General features: G+C 34.8%; 1 protein-coding gene across 15 annotated transcripts in view; it reads right to left on the bottom strand.

Moving 5' to 3' along the window:
- The window catches only part of ROBO2 (roundabout guidance receptor 2), a 1,367,338-nt gene that overhangs the window by 44,289 nt on the left and 1,304,248 nt on the right, over positions 1–18,801 (bottom strand). For all 15 annotated transcript variants that reach the window (XM_019659929.1, XM_019659930.1, XM_019659932.1 and 12 more), the window contains 4 exons: positions 16,087–16,269; positions 7,529–7,571; positions 5,985–6,112; positions 14–295 (listed from right to left, as the gene is read on the bottom strand). In XM_019659929.1, coding sequence (XP_019515474.1) covers positions 14–295; positions 5,985–6,112; positions 7,529–7,571; positions 16,087–16,269 — 636 coding nt within the window. The remainder of the gene's footprint in view (positions 1–13; positions 296–5,984; positions 6,113–7,528; positions 7,572–16,086; positions 16,270–18,801) is intronic.

The following is an 18,801-nucleotide window of genomic DNA, read 5'->3' as shown; positions in this document are numbered from 1 at the left end:
AAACCTGACTTACCATTGTTACCTTTGTTCTGATCAGGTAGAGAATACCCGAATCCCATCAGATCTGTCTTTTGTTGAATTGAGCTTTTCCATTGCGGATCAGGCAGATCGACAGCCAATTCGTGTATGCTATTGGAATGCAAGATCTGTGTTGTGGCATATGGGGTGGCCTGTGTTATTTGGCTGGAACTGTTGTAACTGGTTTTGGTCGTGAAGTCAATGCTGCTGTAAATGGCTCCCTCTGAGAGCATCGTTGCTGTTTTATCCCCTTGGCCTGGAACCGGTGGCAGAACATCTGTGGTGCACATAGGAAAATGAAACAATTTAATGATGCACAGGAAGCCCAAAACTATCAGGATTGAAGATGAAAAATATATGTGTCATCCTGCACGTTTGCATTTCAGCTGAGATGGGTTTCATGAGCCAATGAAGGGTAGATGATGTACAACCTTCGCCGAGCTATCAGCCTCGGTGACAGGCAGGCTTACTGCTCGCCCTTCACGTCTCACTGCTTAACACACCCCTGCCCCCATTTTCTTCAACTAGGAATAAGAAGTTTGGGATACTTCACTACTGAAAAATGCTTTCAGTTGTTCATTGTGTTTCAGCACGAATGAAATTGTTAGCTCTTCATAGGAGCAATGGTAAGAGTGAAAACACAAATTCTGGATGAAAACACATTTCCCACTTTGTCCCAAAAGACATAAAATACAACTGCTGAATAGATGCAAGCATTTCTAAAATGTTACTATCCAAACTATGAAGTATATTTTTCCTGAAGTTTCAACTTGCAGTTTATCTGATTTGATTTCATAGGTCTGGAAATAGAGTGTAACTGATGGTAGATATGTTTTCTTTTTTCTTTTTTTTTTCCTTAAATAATAAAGAAAAATTTTCATAAATAAGTCATTTGCACAATGCAGCAAGATTTAACTATAGAAAAAGCAATCTGAGGTGAGTTTAATTTATGCTAGCAACTCTTAGAGGTGGAGAAGCATAGTTTCAAGTTGTAATACAGCAAGAGTAAAGTTAGGGGCAACACTGAATATCAATCAGTCCATTTATTATTCATCGTTTTGGCATGCTGAATTATCTTTACAGGATGAATTATAATTCAGAACTGCTAACTCTCTTTTGAGCTCTTGTTTTTCCTTTTCAGAAGGAAGATACTAGAATCTACAAAAAAAAAAATCTAAATAACACTATAACCATATAGAGTTAAAAGTAAATTTAACAATAGAATGTTCCTTAATTATCTATATTTTGAAAGCCACACTGCATAGAACTTGAGGTCATCAACTTGATTTCTTTCACATAAGAAAATTTCAACTAGTTATAGTAATGTAATATTAAGCAATAAACCAAATTACCCCAGCACGAAAACCAATTTACGTAACAAGGAGGAAGCTGAAGTAGGAACTTAATAAAAATATCTTAAAACTTTTAGATTTGATGATAGCTAACAGTACTTGAAATGAGAATTCTTATAAAAATATTATTTTTGCTTTTGCATTTTATAAAAGCTAAATTTTGTCTTGTTTAGCAACATAACGAGATATTGATGATGTATTTTGTACATTGTATAACTGAAGTCTTTCTGCAGGTTTTAAAGTCTGGAATTCCAACTTGTCTTACAATTGAGTTGGTATGTAATTTATTGAAGTGAATATTTTAAATGTATATTAGTAAAATTGTTAAACACTCAAATTTATAATATTTCATCAAGTTGTATAAGCAAATAAAATGTTTTTTTGATTTCTCAATTTCACAACTACTTTCTTGCCCTTCTTGTTTTTTGCTATAGACTAATTAGACAATTTGATGATGAGGCAGCATATTTCATTCTCAAGTGTCAGTATCATTTTTATTCTCAAAAACTACTAATTAATAACATATCAAAATTGCGGAAATAAATCCTTCACTCTGGGGAGGTTTTCAGAGTTTCTGCCACCTCCACCATGTCTTTCACTGATGAATATTAACTGAATAGACATGTTTCTCCAGCACAGGAGCAACTTTCCAACACTTTGAACTTGAGGTTCTCCAAGCTTTTAGCTTTAAATTGTGAGCCACTTCAACAACAAGCTTTTGACGTGGTTGTGTAGTCAACGTTTAAAACCAGAAAAAAAGTAGTCTGGGAATATAATCCTGCATAATGTGATGCCGCAAGAACTAAAACTATAGCTCTAAAATAGAATCTCTCTCTGCTGGATGACATTAGTCAGCCTACAAGCCTAAGTGCTTTATCGATTTTTGAGCTCCGTATTTCCTTCAAATGTTATTCGGTCACTCCTACATTTTCAAAAAATAAATTGAATTATATCTCAACATTGAAATATTAGAAGCGCAGGCATGAATATCTGTGTGTGGCTGAGCACCCTCTAACATCAGGTGGTTCGGAAGTCTGGATCAGACTTCATCTCAGCAGCCTGGACCTGCAGAGCTGCTGCCATCTTTAGGCAGGATTTCCCATTTTCCATTTCTCACAGTCCACACCTAACACATTCTTAGTGCTTTAAGTGGGCAGACTGCCTCTTGTTAACCTCTGAGTTTGAAAACTGTGAATTACAGAAACCCTTTCGTCCATCAATTACTCATGAATCATTCTGTAGGTTCTCAATAACTTGGTTAAACATGCATGGTTTTTGGCCTGCTCTAAATAGTTGTAAGAATGCCTGTCTCCTTCACTGCATCATAAGTTACTTGAGGACAGGAACATAGAGATTTATGTCTGTATTTCTAAAATTCCTTAGATTTTTGCAGAGAGTAAGAACTCACTGAATGGTTAAATATGTTGTTTAAGCTTGTGCTGACAAAATGCAGACCTATGGGATAATTGGTAACTTTCTCATTCAAAATACCATTTCCATTCCATTTAATTGTGTATTGGTATTCCATTTTTAAAGGGAAAATTTCAGTATACATAATTATTCTTCTGAGTAAATATGTTTATGCTACAACCACACATGTGCACCCCACCTTTAGAGCTGCAGAGCAGTATAGGTAAAAGAACTTAGGCTTTAGAACCTGTCAGGCCTGCATTCTACACCCAGGTGTCAAATTATTCATCTTGAAAAACCTTAGTTTCCTGACCTTTAAAATGAAAATATTCTTATTATCTATGTCAAACATTCATTGTGCCAAGAAAATGAACAAAAACAAGTACAAAAAAGTACTAACAGTATTTATGGTACAAAGTAAATGCTTCAAATGCCTATCACACTGAAAATAGATACACTAAACCCTTCAAAAAGTTTGTCTTGGCCTTGATGTTCATCTGTGAAAATTTTCATGTCATGAAAATGGGTGGAAATAGAGGAAAAAACTTGAAAATCTACAAATGTACCCATTACCTAAATTACACTGAGACATTTTAGATGTTAGTGTAGCTTGATAGGAATGGAGAAACATTTTTTCCTCCATCTTTAGATATTAATCCCTTGATATGAACATAAAAAGTGTGCTATTCCAATAGGAATAGAACAAGTAAAACAACAACAACAACAACAAAAAGCAACTATTCCTTGACTGATACAAGCTTTGCGAACAGAATTTCTTTTGACACAATCAGTCTGGATACTAGGTCTGGTTAGAAGATTCTCAGGTACAGAAACTACCTGTGGTAGAGCGATAACCATTGCAGGGCTCAGAGTTTGGTCACCTGGGGAAGATAGCCAATTTCAGAGGCTGTGGGCAAGTGAGAATTCTAAATGGGGTATACTAGATTATAGAGCAGCGGTTCTCAACCTTCCTAATGCCGCGACCCCTTAATACAGTTCCTCATGTTGTGGTGACCTCCAACCATAAAATTATTTTCGTTGCTACTCTATAACTGTAATTTTGCTACTGTTATGAATCGTAATGTAAATATCTTTTTGTTTTCCGATGGTCTTAGGCGACCCATGTGAAAGGGTCATTTGACCCCCAAAGGGGTCACAACCCACAGGTTGAGAACTGCTGCTATAGAGGGTACCCAAGAAATTTAAGAGGCATGCAATTTACTCTCCATTCTTTCATTTACTCCAAGGATGTATATTGGGCACTGATTGTATGTCAACCTTTGTGTTAAAGATACACACACACACACACACACACACATATACATATATATACATATATATATGTATATATATACACACACACATGTATATATATATATATATTTTTTTTCATTCATTTAATCCTTATTGCACACCTGTAGGTAGGAATGGTTATTTTCTGTATTTTATTTGGAGAATGGGAGAGAGCTCACCTTCTTATAGTTGGTATTGACAAATGCAGATTTATATAATACTTAGTAACTTTATTATTTGAAATACTATTGTGTTGTCGGAAAAGTCATGATGCATTTTTGTAACGAAAAACAGAAAAAATACGTCATGACTTTTCCGACAACCCAATATTTTAATGATATTCAAACAAGTATAGGTGTTCCATTCTTAATGAGAAAATACCAATATCCATGAAATCCACCAGTGAAGCTTATAATTGACTCAGAATAGTTTAACTCAGCCCTGGGTCTCCTGCATTCATTCTACCTGGAAGTATACACATCCTCCAGTGAATTCACCCAAACTTTCTTGAGTTACAACACTTCTTTCCTAATTAATCACCCCAATTTTTCACTGGAACTCCATTCTCCACCCAGCAACAGGCTGGATGATTTAAAACAATACTTGTATTTTAACATTCTCTTCTTTAAAATCTGTCAGTGGCTTCAGGTCACTCTTTGGACAAAGTTTCAGTCTCTGTGTGGCTTAGAAGGCACTATCTGTCCCTCTGTATTTTTTACCACCTCTGCTGCCTTGTTATTTCTGTACCTTAAAGTACAGTAGTTTATTCTCCACACTTTTTTCACACTTTTGACTAATTCCTAACTCTCCTTCAGATATCATCGTAAGTAATACTGCTTTCATAGAATTGTCTTACTTCCAATGAGCAGGTCTGTCATGTAGGGTGTTGGCAACACAGCTCAAGTCCATTTACTGTCTGCACAGTCTTCTCCAATGGAAAACTCGTATATATGTGCCAAACTAAACACTGGGACCAGAGGTTTCTGTAGTCTCATCTTTCTCTAAACCAGCAGTTCTCAACCTGTGGGTTGCGACCCCTTTGGGGGTCGAACGACCCTTTCACAGAGGTCGCAGGGCACTCGTATGAGGGCGTATCTGCATGTGGGCCTGGAGACAGATAGAGGAGCGGTGTCTCGTTTCCTAAGACGATCGAAAATATGTGTTTTCCAATGGTCTTAGGCCACCCCTGTGAAAGGTTGAGAACCGCTGCTCTAAACCTATCACTCTTCTATTGGCTGGATGAGAAGATGGAGTGGGAGATGGTGATTATTTATAATAGGTTGAATTCTATCTCCTTAAAAAGACCTAAGGAGAGGACTCTGGCCCCAAATTTGGAGACTTCAGCATGTCAGCTACTTAGAGCCTTTTTGTCTTTTATTTGGAGTACTGGTTATCAATTGTAGAACTACAGAAAAGTTATGTCTCAACACGTTGTTAAACTTATATAAGTGTGTACTCCTTACATGATACATGAGAATAAGGACCATCTCTTTTTATATGATAATATATTTTTACTGTCTGTGATAGTGACAGGTACATAAGACGTGCTCAATAAATATATGTTGAATGAATTAGTAAAGTGAAATGACTAGTCCAAAAATCATAAGCTCTATTTAGCAGCATAGTTCCTGTTTTTAGTAATCTTGTACTAATACTCTTAAAAATAAAATATATTATGAATTTTTATCTTCTTGCTTAGTAATGACTTCCTTAAAAGCTCAGTTTTACGCAAGGTAATATTGACACAATGGTTTTATAAGAAAATATTCAGCACCGTACCACAGTGTTATCATACGTGCTTAATTAATTTTATTTATGAAAGACAATACTCTCTAACATATCTTTTTAAAAACAACTAGGAAAGCCAAAAAACAAAGGAGAAATAACAAAATTTTGAAAAACACTACTTACCTCCACGCCCAAAATTCCCAATCTCATTGGGGCCACTATTGCTGTTGTTTACTGGCAAGCTCGTGGCTGGCCATGAGTCAGCAAGCCATGGGTAACTGGGGTCACCAGCATTGAGAAGACCTGGGCGGCTAAAACAGAAAGTAAAAGGAAATCAATCCATGGAGCTCAATGAGAGACTTGGACACCTGTCTCATGCACTAAAATTAATTTTAAAAATTAAGAAGAGTTTAATTCACTTCAAATTAAAATGTGTAGGCTCCCTGGAACTAATGAAGTACAGCAGTTCATTAAAGCTACATATAGATTAACCCTGTCAATGGAAGCAGGAGGGTCCTGCCTGGGACTCTGCCGACATCCAAATGAATTCAGCAGTGCGCCCTGAAACTGGTGGGAATCCGTACCATAGTGGGATCTTGAAGCAAGCTTTGATGATAAATTGGCACCTCAAGGGAACAATTGCTCAGAGTGACTGCTCAGTATCAACTATTTCCAGGACTTTGGGCTATTCCTTCCCCAATTCCTGCAACCCGCACATTTATCTGTCCCCTGTAGGTTGTAATCTCTGTTATAAACCCTCGGGTTTGATTTAGGTCAAGGAACTTGAGGGAAATTAATGCACAGTATTTATACTGTTCCATCAATAGAGCATTTCCAAGTTCTCTAAATTGAAAATATTAGGGGTATATTAATTTTTTAAGGTAATAAAAGAGCCACTGTGTATAGAGTCTATAAGAAAACTTTCTTCACAACCTAAAGAAATTACATCTTTAATGTTAAAGATGAGGATTCTGATTCCTTCACAGATTATTAACATGTTTACAAAGACACAGCTACATCTATAATCATTGTACTTTTCTCTTGATAGACACTTTCTGTTACAATCCCTAAGAGAAACATGTGTTTCTATGGAAACTGCAATAAGAAGACCCAACTGCTTTTTTGCTACATTCACTAGTTCTCATTAGACCTAATCTCTTTTTGCTAAAATATTGATTAAATGGGAGATTGGAAGTTATTACCAGAGCCTAATTACAATCTCCGTATTGGCAAAGGGAAAATAGATGAGAATATATGGGTTTGTTATCAGCTTTTATCAATTTCAATTGAGTATCCAAAGTTGTGGAATCCAGGCCTATCAATCTACAGCCTATTCATCATCCATGAATCATTTACTTTGTGATCGATTATGTGTAATTGTTCACTCACAGCAATTTAGTGAGAGCCAATAAGGAGTCTTAAACAACAGCAACTTCATTTGCTAATGTCTAATTAATGCAATAAACATCCTGCTAACAAATGAACACATTCCTTGTGATATTTACTACTAATTTCTTCAGAGGCATCTGGGAGATATGAAACATCTGGACTTGATTCCTGTAAAGTGCTCAACAGATAGATCATTAAACCTGCAGTAAGCCATTTAATTCCTCCTAGAATTCTCAGACTTATAAGCCATCATTTATTACAATAAAAGCCTCTTACTACAGTTTCCTCAGTCCTGATTAAAAATGGTAATAATAAAACTAAGAATCTCCTTAGCATACCTTCCATTGCTCATTAGTCCTCCATCTCCTCTTTGAAATGTAACTGCAAGAAAAAAAAGACACATACACACACAAGTAGTCAATATTAATTACAATTAATAACAACTACATATTGGCCCTTAGTTTAGAACTGAAGCCTCTGGGAATTTTAACAAAATATAATTACCATAATTGTACACAGAGTAAAAAGAAATGAATTGGCCCCGGGCAAAGCCATCATTTGTTCCAACTTAACTAAGACATTTAAAAAATTTTCAAACCAAAGGTGTGGTTAAAGGGGCGATTTGTATTTCAATGCCAAATGTTACAACTGTTACAATTCGTATACATAATGGCCTTGCAAAATGGGCAAGCTGTAAGGGGGAATTAAGAAATCATGACTTTTAATCTTAATATATGTGTGTCCTAATTAGAAGGAATACACAAAAATCAAATACAGTAAAACCTTGGATTGTGAGTAACTTGGTTTGTGAGTGTTCTGCAAGATGAGCAAACATTTCTAATACATTTTAACGTGGTAAACAAGCGATGTCTTGCAATACGAGTAGTTTGTTTCTGGAACAAATTATGCTTGCAAACCAAGGTATGACTGTACTACAAATTGAAACATGATAGTTCAAACAGGTAACATCATCCTTCGGATGATACAAGCGAAATAGTTACTAACTGATGACATATTCCTCACCTTTCCTCACCATCACAAATCTTTTTAGCAACATTGATAAGTACTGAGTTGAACAGCTATAATTACAATAGACATGAACTGTATGTAATAGAGAATAACATACTTAGTGCTTTGTTTCATCATCCAACCCTCACAAAAATGAAAATTTCAAATAATGGACACCAAATATATTCCAATTGTATATAGTCATTACAAAACTCAGGTCCTTTATAAAACTGTGGAACATATTAGCAACACCAGCAGGCATCCAGTAGAGCCACAGCTGGGGAATCCACTCCCTCCAGGCACCAGATACCATTCCACAAATAACAACATGAACACAGATTTTGAGGATTAACCAAAGAACGTAAATATCAGTTTGGGTCCCTCCTCATTTATCCAAAACCTTTGCAGCCAAATGTATTAGAAATTCAAAATGTATCTGAAAAAGATAATATGATGCATACTACAGAAAGGGTCTAAGGCAGAAAACTGTAGTCAACATTTTTTTTACAATTTTTGCAGTGAAATGTGAATATTCAAGATTAGTGGAATAAAGTCTACAAACAGTTTCACATTAGTTTGGATCAAGTTTTGCCATTAAATGACTTACCTGCAAAAGCACGCAAAAAGAACCAGTGTTTAGAAGTTTATGAACTGCAAAATTGCAATTATGACCTAAATTAGTATGGATCAGCTAAACCATTCAGTAGGAGTGAAGAAAAAAACAATCATTTTGTATATGTAAACCATATATACCTTATTTTTGGAATATACTAATTTTATTTACTATGATTTTTTTTAAGGTAGTGAGTAAAAATAAATGGAATTTTTATGAATTTAATCATATGTTAAGTAAACTGGGGAACTATTGTTACTTAAAGTACACACATAGTAAATCCTTTTTAATTTAAATGATTGCTCCATAATTCATCTGATTGACAAGATATTCCTCACCATCACAAATCCTTTTAGGAGCACTGATAAGCACTGAGAGTTGAACAGCTATAATTACAATAGACATGAACTGTAATTAATAGAGAATAACATGCTTAGGTCATCTGTTCCTCAAGTTTATACTATAAAATACGATCACTCTTTAAATTTTATAAATTTCCCAAAGCAGTTCCCCAGTCCTTTCCCTAAAGTCGCCTGATGACATAACTCTCATGATGTCATAATTACGCGACATGATCGTAATACAAAGGACCTATGAGGACCCTTATGAAGGCACTACTTCATGAAGGCAGTGTATCCTGGAACATTTTGCTGGCACCTGATGCATAGGGCCTTTATTATTTTTCAGGTGCCATCTTAAATGCATTATAAAACAATCCTGACATAACCTTTGCATCTGCCCATAATGGGTTATGGACAGAAGCTTGGAAAAAATCAAGTAATGTTGATCTCTACTCTGCTTTCTTCGCTTAAGTGCTTGGAATCAAAAGTCAGCAGTGTGTCCACACCACATTGCGTTCCTCTAATAACATCTTTTAACAAGAAAGAAAGAATTAATCTAAAACAATTAATGAAAAAAATTGAGCATAGGAGATATTAAATGAAGGCCTGATTAGAAGAATAAAATCCCACAAAATGTGAAAATAGTAGTTAATTAGCTTTCCATCCAATGCGACATTCTACTTATATGGTTTTTAATGGACTATCAAGTGACTGTTTTACACTGCTAAAAGAAAGCTAAAATAATACTGTGAATTTCATTGTGAATATGCAAATAAGCAGGCACTGATGGGCTACACCATAAAATGTGCTCTTAGGAGAATTTTGGGAGAAGCTACAATATGTATTTCTTCCTAATTTGGGTGCTTTTTTTCCCCACCCAAAGTTTCTCTTCTAGCCAGAGAAATAAACGATATTAGAGAAAGGAGGACAACTGAAGCAGAGGCACAAAAATTGAGTTGCACTTAGCTTTTACATACTAACCAATGTCAAATTCTTCATAAAATGTATCTCTGCATACCCAACTATACAAAGGTAAAAATACACAGTACATTGTGTCATGACTCCCTTAAAATGGCCTTCGGACACCACTCAGTATATATGAGAATCTTCCATTCTGTATGTTTCTATCAGAAAGAAGAAAACACCCTTGTCCTAATAAGATTGCTTAGTTGTCTTTTTAAAGCATGAAATAAAAGGGGACACTTTTTAAAGTTTTCTTTTCACCCATTCTCCAAAACTTTCAGATTTATTCCATTTTGAATGGTAAATGAAAAGTAACTAAGTTCTATTAGACCATGAGATTAAAAGCAGACTAAAGAGGACTGGCCGAGTGGCGCAATGGTTAAGAACTGGCTTGGGATGCCAGAGGGCCCCGGTTCGGATCCCACATATGAGGGCCAGTGACACTGCCCTCCACACCTAAGATGCTGAACAACAGCTCGACCTGGAGCTGGGCTGCCATGGGTCCCCGGCGACGGTGGAGGCTGCAGCCCCTGTGGCAGTGGGTTGCCATGGGCTACTGTATGTAGCCAGCAGCCAGCGTGAGCGGCCAGCAGCTGCAGTGAGCGGCCGTCCAGAAGTCTGTGACTGATCTGCCTCGCCCCGGAAGAGCGCAATGATGTTGCCAACTTGGGCCAGTGAAGCAACGTCCTCCACAACTAGACTGAAGAACAAAATGACAGCAACTTGTCTGTTCCCCTTCCCCCCCAATTCCCCAGCACTGTTCCCATTCCCCCAATTCCCCAATAAAAATCTTTAAACAAAACAAAACAAAACACAACAAAAAGCAGACTAAAGTGCTAGCTGAGTGGCTCAGTTGGTTAAGAGCTCGCCCAGGAGTGCAAGCTCTGAGCAACAGCGGTTTGAGTCCTGGCTCGAGCTGAGCTGCCGCTGAGTTGCCAACAGGTGGCAGGATGGCTCAGCTGAAGAAAAAAGAAAAAGCAGACTAAAAAACTAAAAATAAGGATGAACAATTAGAACTCCTAAAATAGAAGTCATGTTTGGTATTTTGATCAGTATTTTTTGTGCAGAGAGAGAAATATAGTTATAATAGCAATATACGATGTCAGAGGGGTAGATTGGGAGAGGGGGTTATAACTTTGTGAGGGTTGTAAATGTCTAACTATTACATTGTTTTGTACACCTGAAAATAATAAAAAAATGAATATCACAGCAAATTGAAAGCTGTTCTGAGGTAGCTATCATTTCAAAGAAATATTGAACTACCTTGAAGCTAAAAGCAAAGATGGCAGGAGAGTATAAGTGGTTGGACAACCTTGCTCTAGTCATGATTTCGATACTCACAGTGGAGTCATTTTGTGCTTATCTGAGATTAATTTGAAATAAGTATTAGCATCTAACATTAAGCACTTTCAGGGAGCCATATATAAAAGTTTTTAGCTGAAACTAACTGACTAATGCTAAGGCTTCCAAAAAGTTCTACAGACACCACCATCTTAAATGTTTTAGAACTGCATTAAGTATCTTGAATTTATTGCAATATGTATAAAGGATATATGGTAAAAAGATTTTGCAAGTTTATATCATACACAAAGTACCTTTACTATTATCTGACAGGACTAATCCTAATCTCATGCTTGCTAGAAGCGAACGGGAAGGAAAACATAATATGTGGTAAATTGACATTTTGAGGTAAGGAAGCTTTCAGAGCGCCTATCTCTAGGAGGCCACATTTTCCTACTCCAAATGAAAACTTTAATGTTGCCAGCCAAGCCTCATTCCCTTTCTTGATAAGCTATTTCTCAAATGTGAATGCAGATTAATCCTCTTTTAATAAGCATTAACTCAGCCCAGATAATCAGAGTATAAAAATTCCATCGAATCTTTTAGCTGTCCTTGGATAGTTCTGTCAAATAATTTATATTTTACCAACAGTTTTAAAAGCTATGCTTGAAGTGTTTAGCATCTCATAATTTGCTCACTTATTAAAATGTTTATATTTGTTGAGTTTATAAAATCTCTTATCCTCAGAGGCAATAACAGTCATAAAATGAAACTCACTCACTTAAAAGTAAAAATATATTTACTTTCATTAAAAAGTTGACACTTTAAAAATTGTGACTAGAAAAGTGAACAATATAAATTTGAAAAGAGTCATGTAGCGTTCACGTGGATTATAATATGAATATATATAATATTTTATATTTATATTTTATGTTAATATAAAATAATATATTTTATATATAATACATAGTATATAGGATATTCATGAAAGCTACATTTCTTTCATTCAGATTTATGCTTAGCACTTTTCTATTCACAAACACTTAAACATATGATCAAAATCTTCTCTAGTTTCAAAAATCACTGAATATTTTCTGCCTGAATCTTTTTAGAATTTTATTTCACCCTATAACAACTTAGGTGTTGAATTCTTCTGGCACTCAGGAATGTCACATGCAGCGACAAGTAGACTGTTAGTGCTCAATGAAGATAATGATAAATAACACCGCAGGTTGCTATAGAAATATATAAAATGATTTCATGTAGAATATGAGATATGAGGATACTTTTGCTGTTCTAGCTGCCTGTCTTTGTGTCACATGCAAACCTGTGGTGCATGTTTGTGTCTGAAGAATTTAAATGAAGGATGAACAGGGAAAATAAAATGAATAGGAAGTTAACATGCACTGTTGTCCTAGGGAAATTTCTAATTTTTGCTATGCAAAGAAGCAAAGCATGTTCAGTCCAATTCTTCTTCCAGGTCATTTAAGTGTATAAGGTTGCATTTGATTCTTGATAGTTGCTTTTGCCATTAAAAGCGTCAACACACTAGTGTTCTATGATAATTATGTTAAATTTCTGACAGATAAGAAAAAATATTAATACAGAGTAACAGTTTTTTTCCCCTTCCTTCTAAGCATTCAAATATGAGTTTTCACATGACGGAGAGTCACAGACACATCAGAATAAAAATCAGTGAGTAAGTTTTTACCTACACAGTGTGAGTGAAAAGCATCCTGCCAAGAATTTGGAATTTCCAACCTAAAAGGTATTTATATGTCTCCCCACTAGTTAAAATCTTCCCTGTTCTACCTCTAGTGGTTAAAAAGAGACTTGGAATGAAGAAGAAGAAAGGGAATGCTGAAACCAAATTGTACCTGCTTCACAATTTGCTCAGGGTCAGTCTAGCTTTACTAAAATGCATGTCTTTTAACATATGTAACTTGTATCAGATATTTAAATATAATCCAACATCACACTTGGGGTTTGAAATAAATTAAGCATCTTATGTTATAAATTAATTTAAATACTTATCCCAAAGTAGACTTTTTGTCTATCTAGAAAAAGTTATTTTACTATCATGAATCAGTAACAAAATTTTGAGACTATACAGACATTATCATGTAGTGAAAAACTGGAAATATAAGGCCTTTCATCTTGTTAGTAAAATTACATTGTTTTCTTACTTGTGAAATTTATGATGCCCAGAGAAAGTTTTATGAAAACCGAAACATAAACAGAACCAGTACAAGTAGAGTATATTCTCTATAATTTTTATAACACACTTCAGAGAAAAATAGCCATGTATGAAATCTCTGTGCTTTTAAAATGGATCATTAGCTCATGCATGAAATATCAGAAATTGAAACCTATGATAAATAGTCCATTAATCATTTCTATTAAATTCTCCATATTCTCGAAGTTGTATGAGGACAAGAATATGAAATTTTTAACAGGTGTAATATATGATATTTATGGAGGAAAATGTGTAGAAAATATCACCAAGTCAGATATGTAATGCTAGGTACCTGTGGTTTCAATTTACATTTGCTTCTCACCTAGAAGAATAGAACAGCATTTGCTGGGAGGCAAATTACTAGTTGAAGGTGAATCCATTCTGAGAGTCAGCCATCTATCAATTAAGTATAAAGGTTTTAAACGCTGCTCTCTCTTGGTCTTATTCCAAAATATTTGAAGGGCATAGCACCTTCTGAGCTAGCACTTCTTTACAAGCACATGGATATCAATCACTATGAGAAATGATAATAGGAAATATACTGTTCTTGTCAAGCTCGAAGACCAACATAATTTCAAATTAAATGCATCGGTTTTGCAAAGAACTCTTGGGAAGGAAGTCTGTCTGACATAATTTCACTAAAAGCAGAAATCTACTAATTATAAAAGCAATGTTATTTATAAGGTGTGAGTGAATGAAGAAGTATGCAGAGTAAACATGCAACACTTCAAATATGTACATCTTAGAACTTTCCACTGAAATAACTAACATAGTCAATATTTTATTGCTTTCACCAAAGTCAAGAAAAGGATGAACACAAAATAGTCCTTGAATGAAATCAGTTCTTCCTCCTGTTTTATCTGATTTATATGAGTGTGTCACAATGGTGAAATGTAACATGGTATTGATTAAATAGATGGGCTGATGGACGGTACCTTCAAGGAATGAAAGTAGAGGACTGGACTAGAAATCAAAAAGGTTCATGCAAGTATCATTAGTGTTCAAGACTCTGACGCTCAGCAGTCAGTGCCCAGCATCCTTTTCCTGGAAGAATCTCTCACTAGTGTGCTGATATAGTGCTCAGATGACAAAGCATAAGGAAAAAGGCATCAACAACCAATGAAAATTGAGAATGACAGGATGATAGCAGATCATAAAGCATGGACGTCCCCTTTCAGTGGATTCAGTGTACTGCTTTCTCTAGTCCTGGGAATTTATTCTAATCAGTAATTGATAAGCTTTATTTTCATAAGATATGGACATGAGCCACAATGTTATAATCAAATGATCATATTTAAATGTTGTCAAATAACAAGACAGACAACCAAGTGGGTGTTGCTCCTTCCACTTTGAACTCTTTAGACATTCTCAGCAGCTTAGAAGCCTACAAACTATAGCAGCTTTTAAGCTCACTAAGCAGCAAAACCTCTGTAAAAATTAAGATATTTATGCTTCTTACAAAGGTTGTGGAAGATTGAATAAAGTGTCTCAAAAATTCTGAAGTATTTGTAGAATGATGTTAAATTAAAATGGTTGCTGTATACATCCTAGAAAGTGTGAAAAATTGTGAGACAATTTCTTTTTATGATTGTTGTTAGAGAAAACACTTAAAATGAATTGCAATTAAAATTGTTATGGAACATAGCTTCAGTATTGAGAGTTCATTCTTTCAATCACTGACTTGATAATTCCTCTCTCTCTCTCTCTCTCTCTCTCTCTCTCTCTCTCTCTCTCTTTCTCTCTCTCTCTCTCTTTCTCTCCCTCCCTCCCTCCCCACCTCCTCGGAAATATATTAAAGGCCACAATTTTTGACATCCTTGAATTTCTGTTTTTGATTTGAAGAAGAAACATGTTTTGCAAGTAGGTTGCACATCTAGGGTATTTTTCCTCCTTCTAAAATGCTGACTGGTCACCTTGAAACATGCACACATCCTGTTTAAAATCCTTGATTCATGCATCATCAGTTTTATTAATTCTGGTGAGATTTCTTTGCTTGTTTCTATTTTACATCTGGAAAATTTCCTATTGTAATCTGAATCTTCAAATAATAAATGCTATATTTCAGATCTTTCTTTTTTTTTCCTGAGCATTTTAGTAATGCTCTCGCCTAAATCCACTTCACAAACAATGGCTTCATAGCATGCAAAGTCTTTTTGTGTATGTCTGGTTGCAGCATTTTGAAGAACTAGTTGAGAAAAACGGTTGGCATTTATCAGTGTGCACTCTTGTTATGCTTCACTGGAGATACAAGCAAAAACATTGCCTTATGGCCATAATGTGATATGATGAAGAGCAATGCATTAAAACATGTCATTTATAATTGCATTTTACTGAACAGATGTTTAAAGCAAGCCCAAAACATTCATTCATTTCTTGCTTGCTATTTCATTCCATTCCTTCTTTCATTTCATCACATTTCTAAAGATAAGAGGTTTTCTTAGCTTAGTTTCTTACCTGCATAATTACTGAGTCCCTTTCTCTTCTTTCTTCGCCAATACAACCAGATGCTAAAACCCATCAAAATTACCCAGCAGGCACCACCAATACCAGCTATAAAGGCTGGTTGCTTCACAACATCAGTGATTTGCTCAGTTATACTGTTATTATTTTCAGTAATGACAACTTCATTACGTCCCCCTATAGAAGAAATGATAGTTTTAGTAAACATTGATATAAAAATAAACACAGCAATACATGCATGGTGCACCAAAGGCACAGAAAATTAGAAAATTCCCTTGAAAGCAGGTAATGTTTGTTTTGTCCTGAGTCTACACAATTATTAATGAGCACATTTTATAAGTTTAAGAAGAAGAATCAAATTATGAGTTTGAAATATGATTAAGAACATTGCTCCTTTACGTTTTGGTTTACAATGGACAGATTCAAACCACTTCATGATACACTGCCTTACAAATGAGTACTAACACAAATGCTAGGGGTTGAGATAACAGCAACTTTTCTTCAGTTAGATAAAATGGGTTTTGATATATAGTCTCGTTAAAATTAAAACAAACAAAAAAACCCCAGCAACATTCAGCCCAAGGTATTTGCAAATTGTCTTTCCTCTTTAGCACTGCCCAAATTAAAATATTCATGATTTAAAATTATGTAGCTTATTACTATTGTACCAATGAATTTTTTGATCAAACATCCTTTTATTTTCTTGAATGTATTAAACCTACTATATAAAACAATGAAATTATGTAAATGTCTTTTCATAAATATTAGTATCTATAATTAAAATGTCATGGAAATATAAAACTCGTATGTTCCCTTAAAGTATTTGAAACTAATTTGAAAATCCACTTAAAAGTTTAATTCAAAAGACAACTTTAAAAGTAATTCTAAAGTTCACATAGTTAAAACATGCATTTAAACCTGGACTAAGATTATTCTAGAAGTGATCATGTTTTTGATCATTTAGACCTTTGAGAGATAATTAAGGAAATTTTAATCCACATTTTTAAATAGGCTTAAAACTCATGGAATCATATTACCACCGAAGAGCAAGGATGTAGGCATTTATTTAACAGATTAAAGAATTTAGACACGGAGAAGCAAGTGATTTCTGATGTCAACATTGTACTCATTAGTGACTGATCAAAGACTAAAAATAAATTGTAATCAAAATATAAATGGCAAGTTTCAGCAAATCTCATAAAAAATGTATAATTTTTCTTGTTTTAGTTATCGTGTCACTGAAAAATATTAGAAAGAGCAGGTACTTCAAAGTTTCATGTTTGAATACCATCTCTGCCACTCCCTAGCTAAGTAAGCAGCATGCTTATGTAGGGCACTTAATCTTTTTGAGTACCTGTTTCTGTTAGTTGGCAGCAGTACTGTCTATTTCATATATTTGGGAGGATTGTTTGAGATAATGTATGTAAAGAGGTTAATAGTAACACGGTAGTTTGTGACTCAAAATTATGGCCAATTTAAGGCTAAGGGTTACTTTGAGAGCCACTCGCGTAACTTCAGGGATATAATGTATAAATTGTCTAGATGTGAGAGTTCTGCAAACCACAAGTTACTTGTTTACCACACTTCCTCTTTTTTCCAGAGCAGAAAGTTAGCCTACATTTCCCAGACCCTTTTACAGTTGAAAACAATAAACTGCCTGAGTATTGACCCACAATGCATAGACACAAGTAATGCTTACTACCTCCAGACTGACGCATACACTGCTGTGACAAAACTTGAAGGATGTTGACCCCCTAAGAGATGGTAGAGCCATTCATTGGAAGGATTGAAGTTCCCTGAATAACAGCATGGAGTAGAAACCTTACCCTCCATGCTTCTAAACCATATTAGACTGGACTATAAATGAGAAAGTTTTATTTTGTTAAGCCACTCAGAATGCAAGCTTGTTTGTCATAGTTATTAGCATTTTCTTATACATACTTATATTCCATTTCTGAAGTGTTTTTTGTGTTAAATTCCAGATTTAAAAACCAGATTCACTTATGTAGTGAACCTGGTTCATTTCCCCAATCTATCTGTCCTTAATTATTATACCTATAAATATAGTCCAAAATGTATTTAAAATGAACTCATGTTTTCAATATGTGACATACACATTTCTAATGATTTCCTAGCTGTTACTAGTTACTAAAAAGACAACAAATACCATGTAAAACAAAGAGAAAAGAAATTTTCTCCTTCATTTGTGTAAAAGGTCTATAAAATATCATATCTAATATAGTGCAATATTCATGCTACCCTAGGTGTATTACTATTCCTTATGCTGCTGGTATTTTTGAGACAGTGTTGTCAGTTGGATTAATTAGAGCCTAGACAAAGAATGTGTGTGACCTGTAATGCTCCATTGTTCTTAGAGACAAGATATATAATGAAATATAATGTCTTCCTCCCGTTGGAGAGTAATGCAGAACAAAACTAATTTGTTGAATGAAAAATTAATTAGATACTTCAGGTTCAATTGTACCTATTACTGTGAAAGTTTGCAGCTGTTCCACATATTATTATCAACTGTATAAGGTAAGCGTGAAATGGCCAAATGATTAAACAAACAATAGACATGTTAGTACGTAAGATTACTAAAATTTTTAAGTCCATGTAAATTTGTTATATGGCATACTACTTGATGCCTATATATATATATATATATATATATATATATATATATATATATATATATATATATATATA

Source organism: Hipposideros armiger, unplaced genomic scaffold (assembly GCF_001890085.2).
Source record: "Hipposideros armiger isolate ML-2016 unplaced genomic scaffold, ASM189008v1 scaffold_308, whole genome shotgun sequence".
NCBI classification, from domain to species: Eukaryota; Metazoa; Chordata; class Mammalia; order Chiroptera; family Hipposideridae; genus Hipposideros; species Hipposideros armiger.
This window is presented reverse-complemented; position numbering and strand designations above follow the sequence as displayed.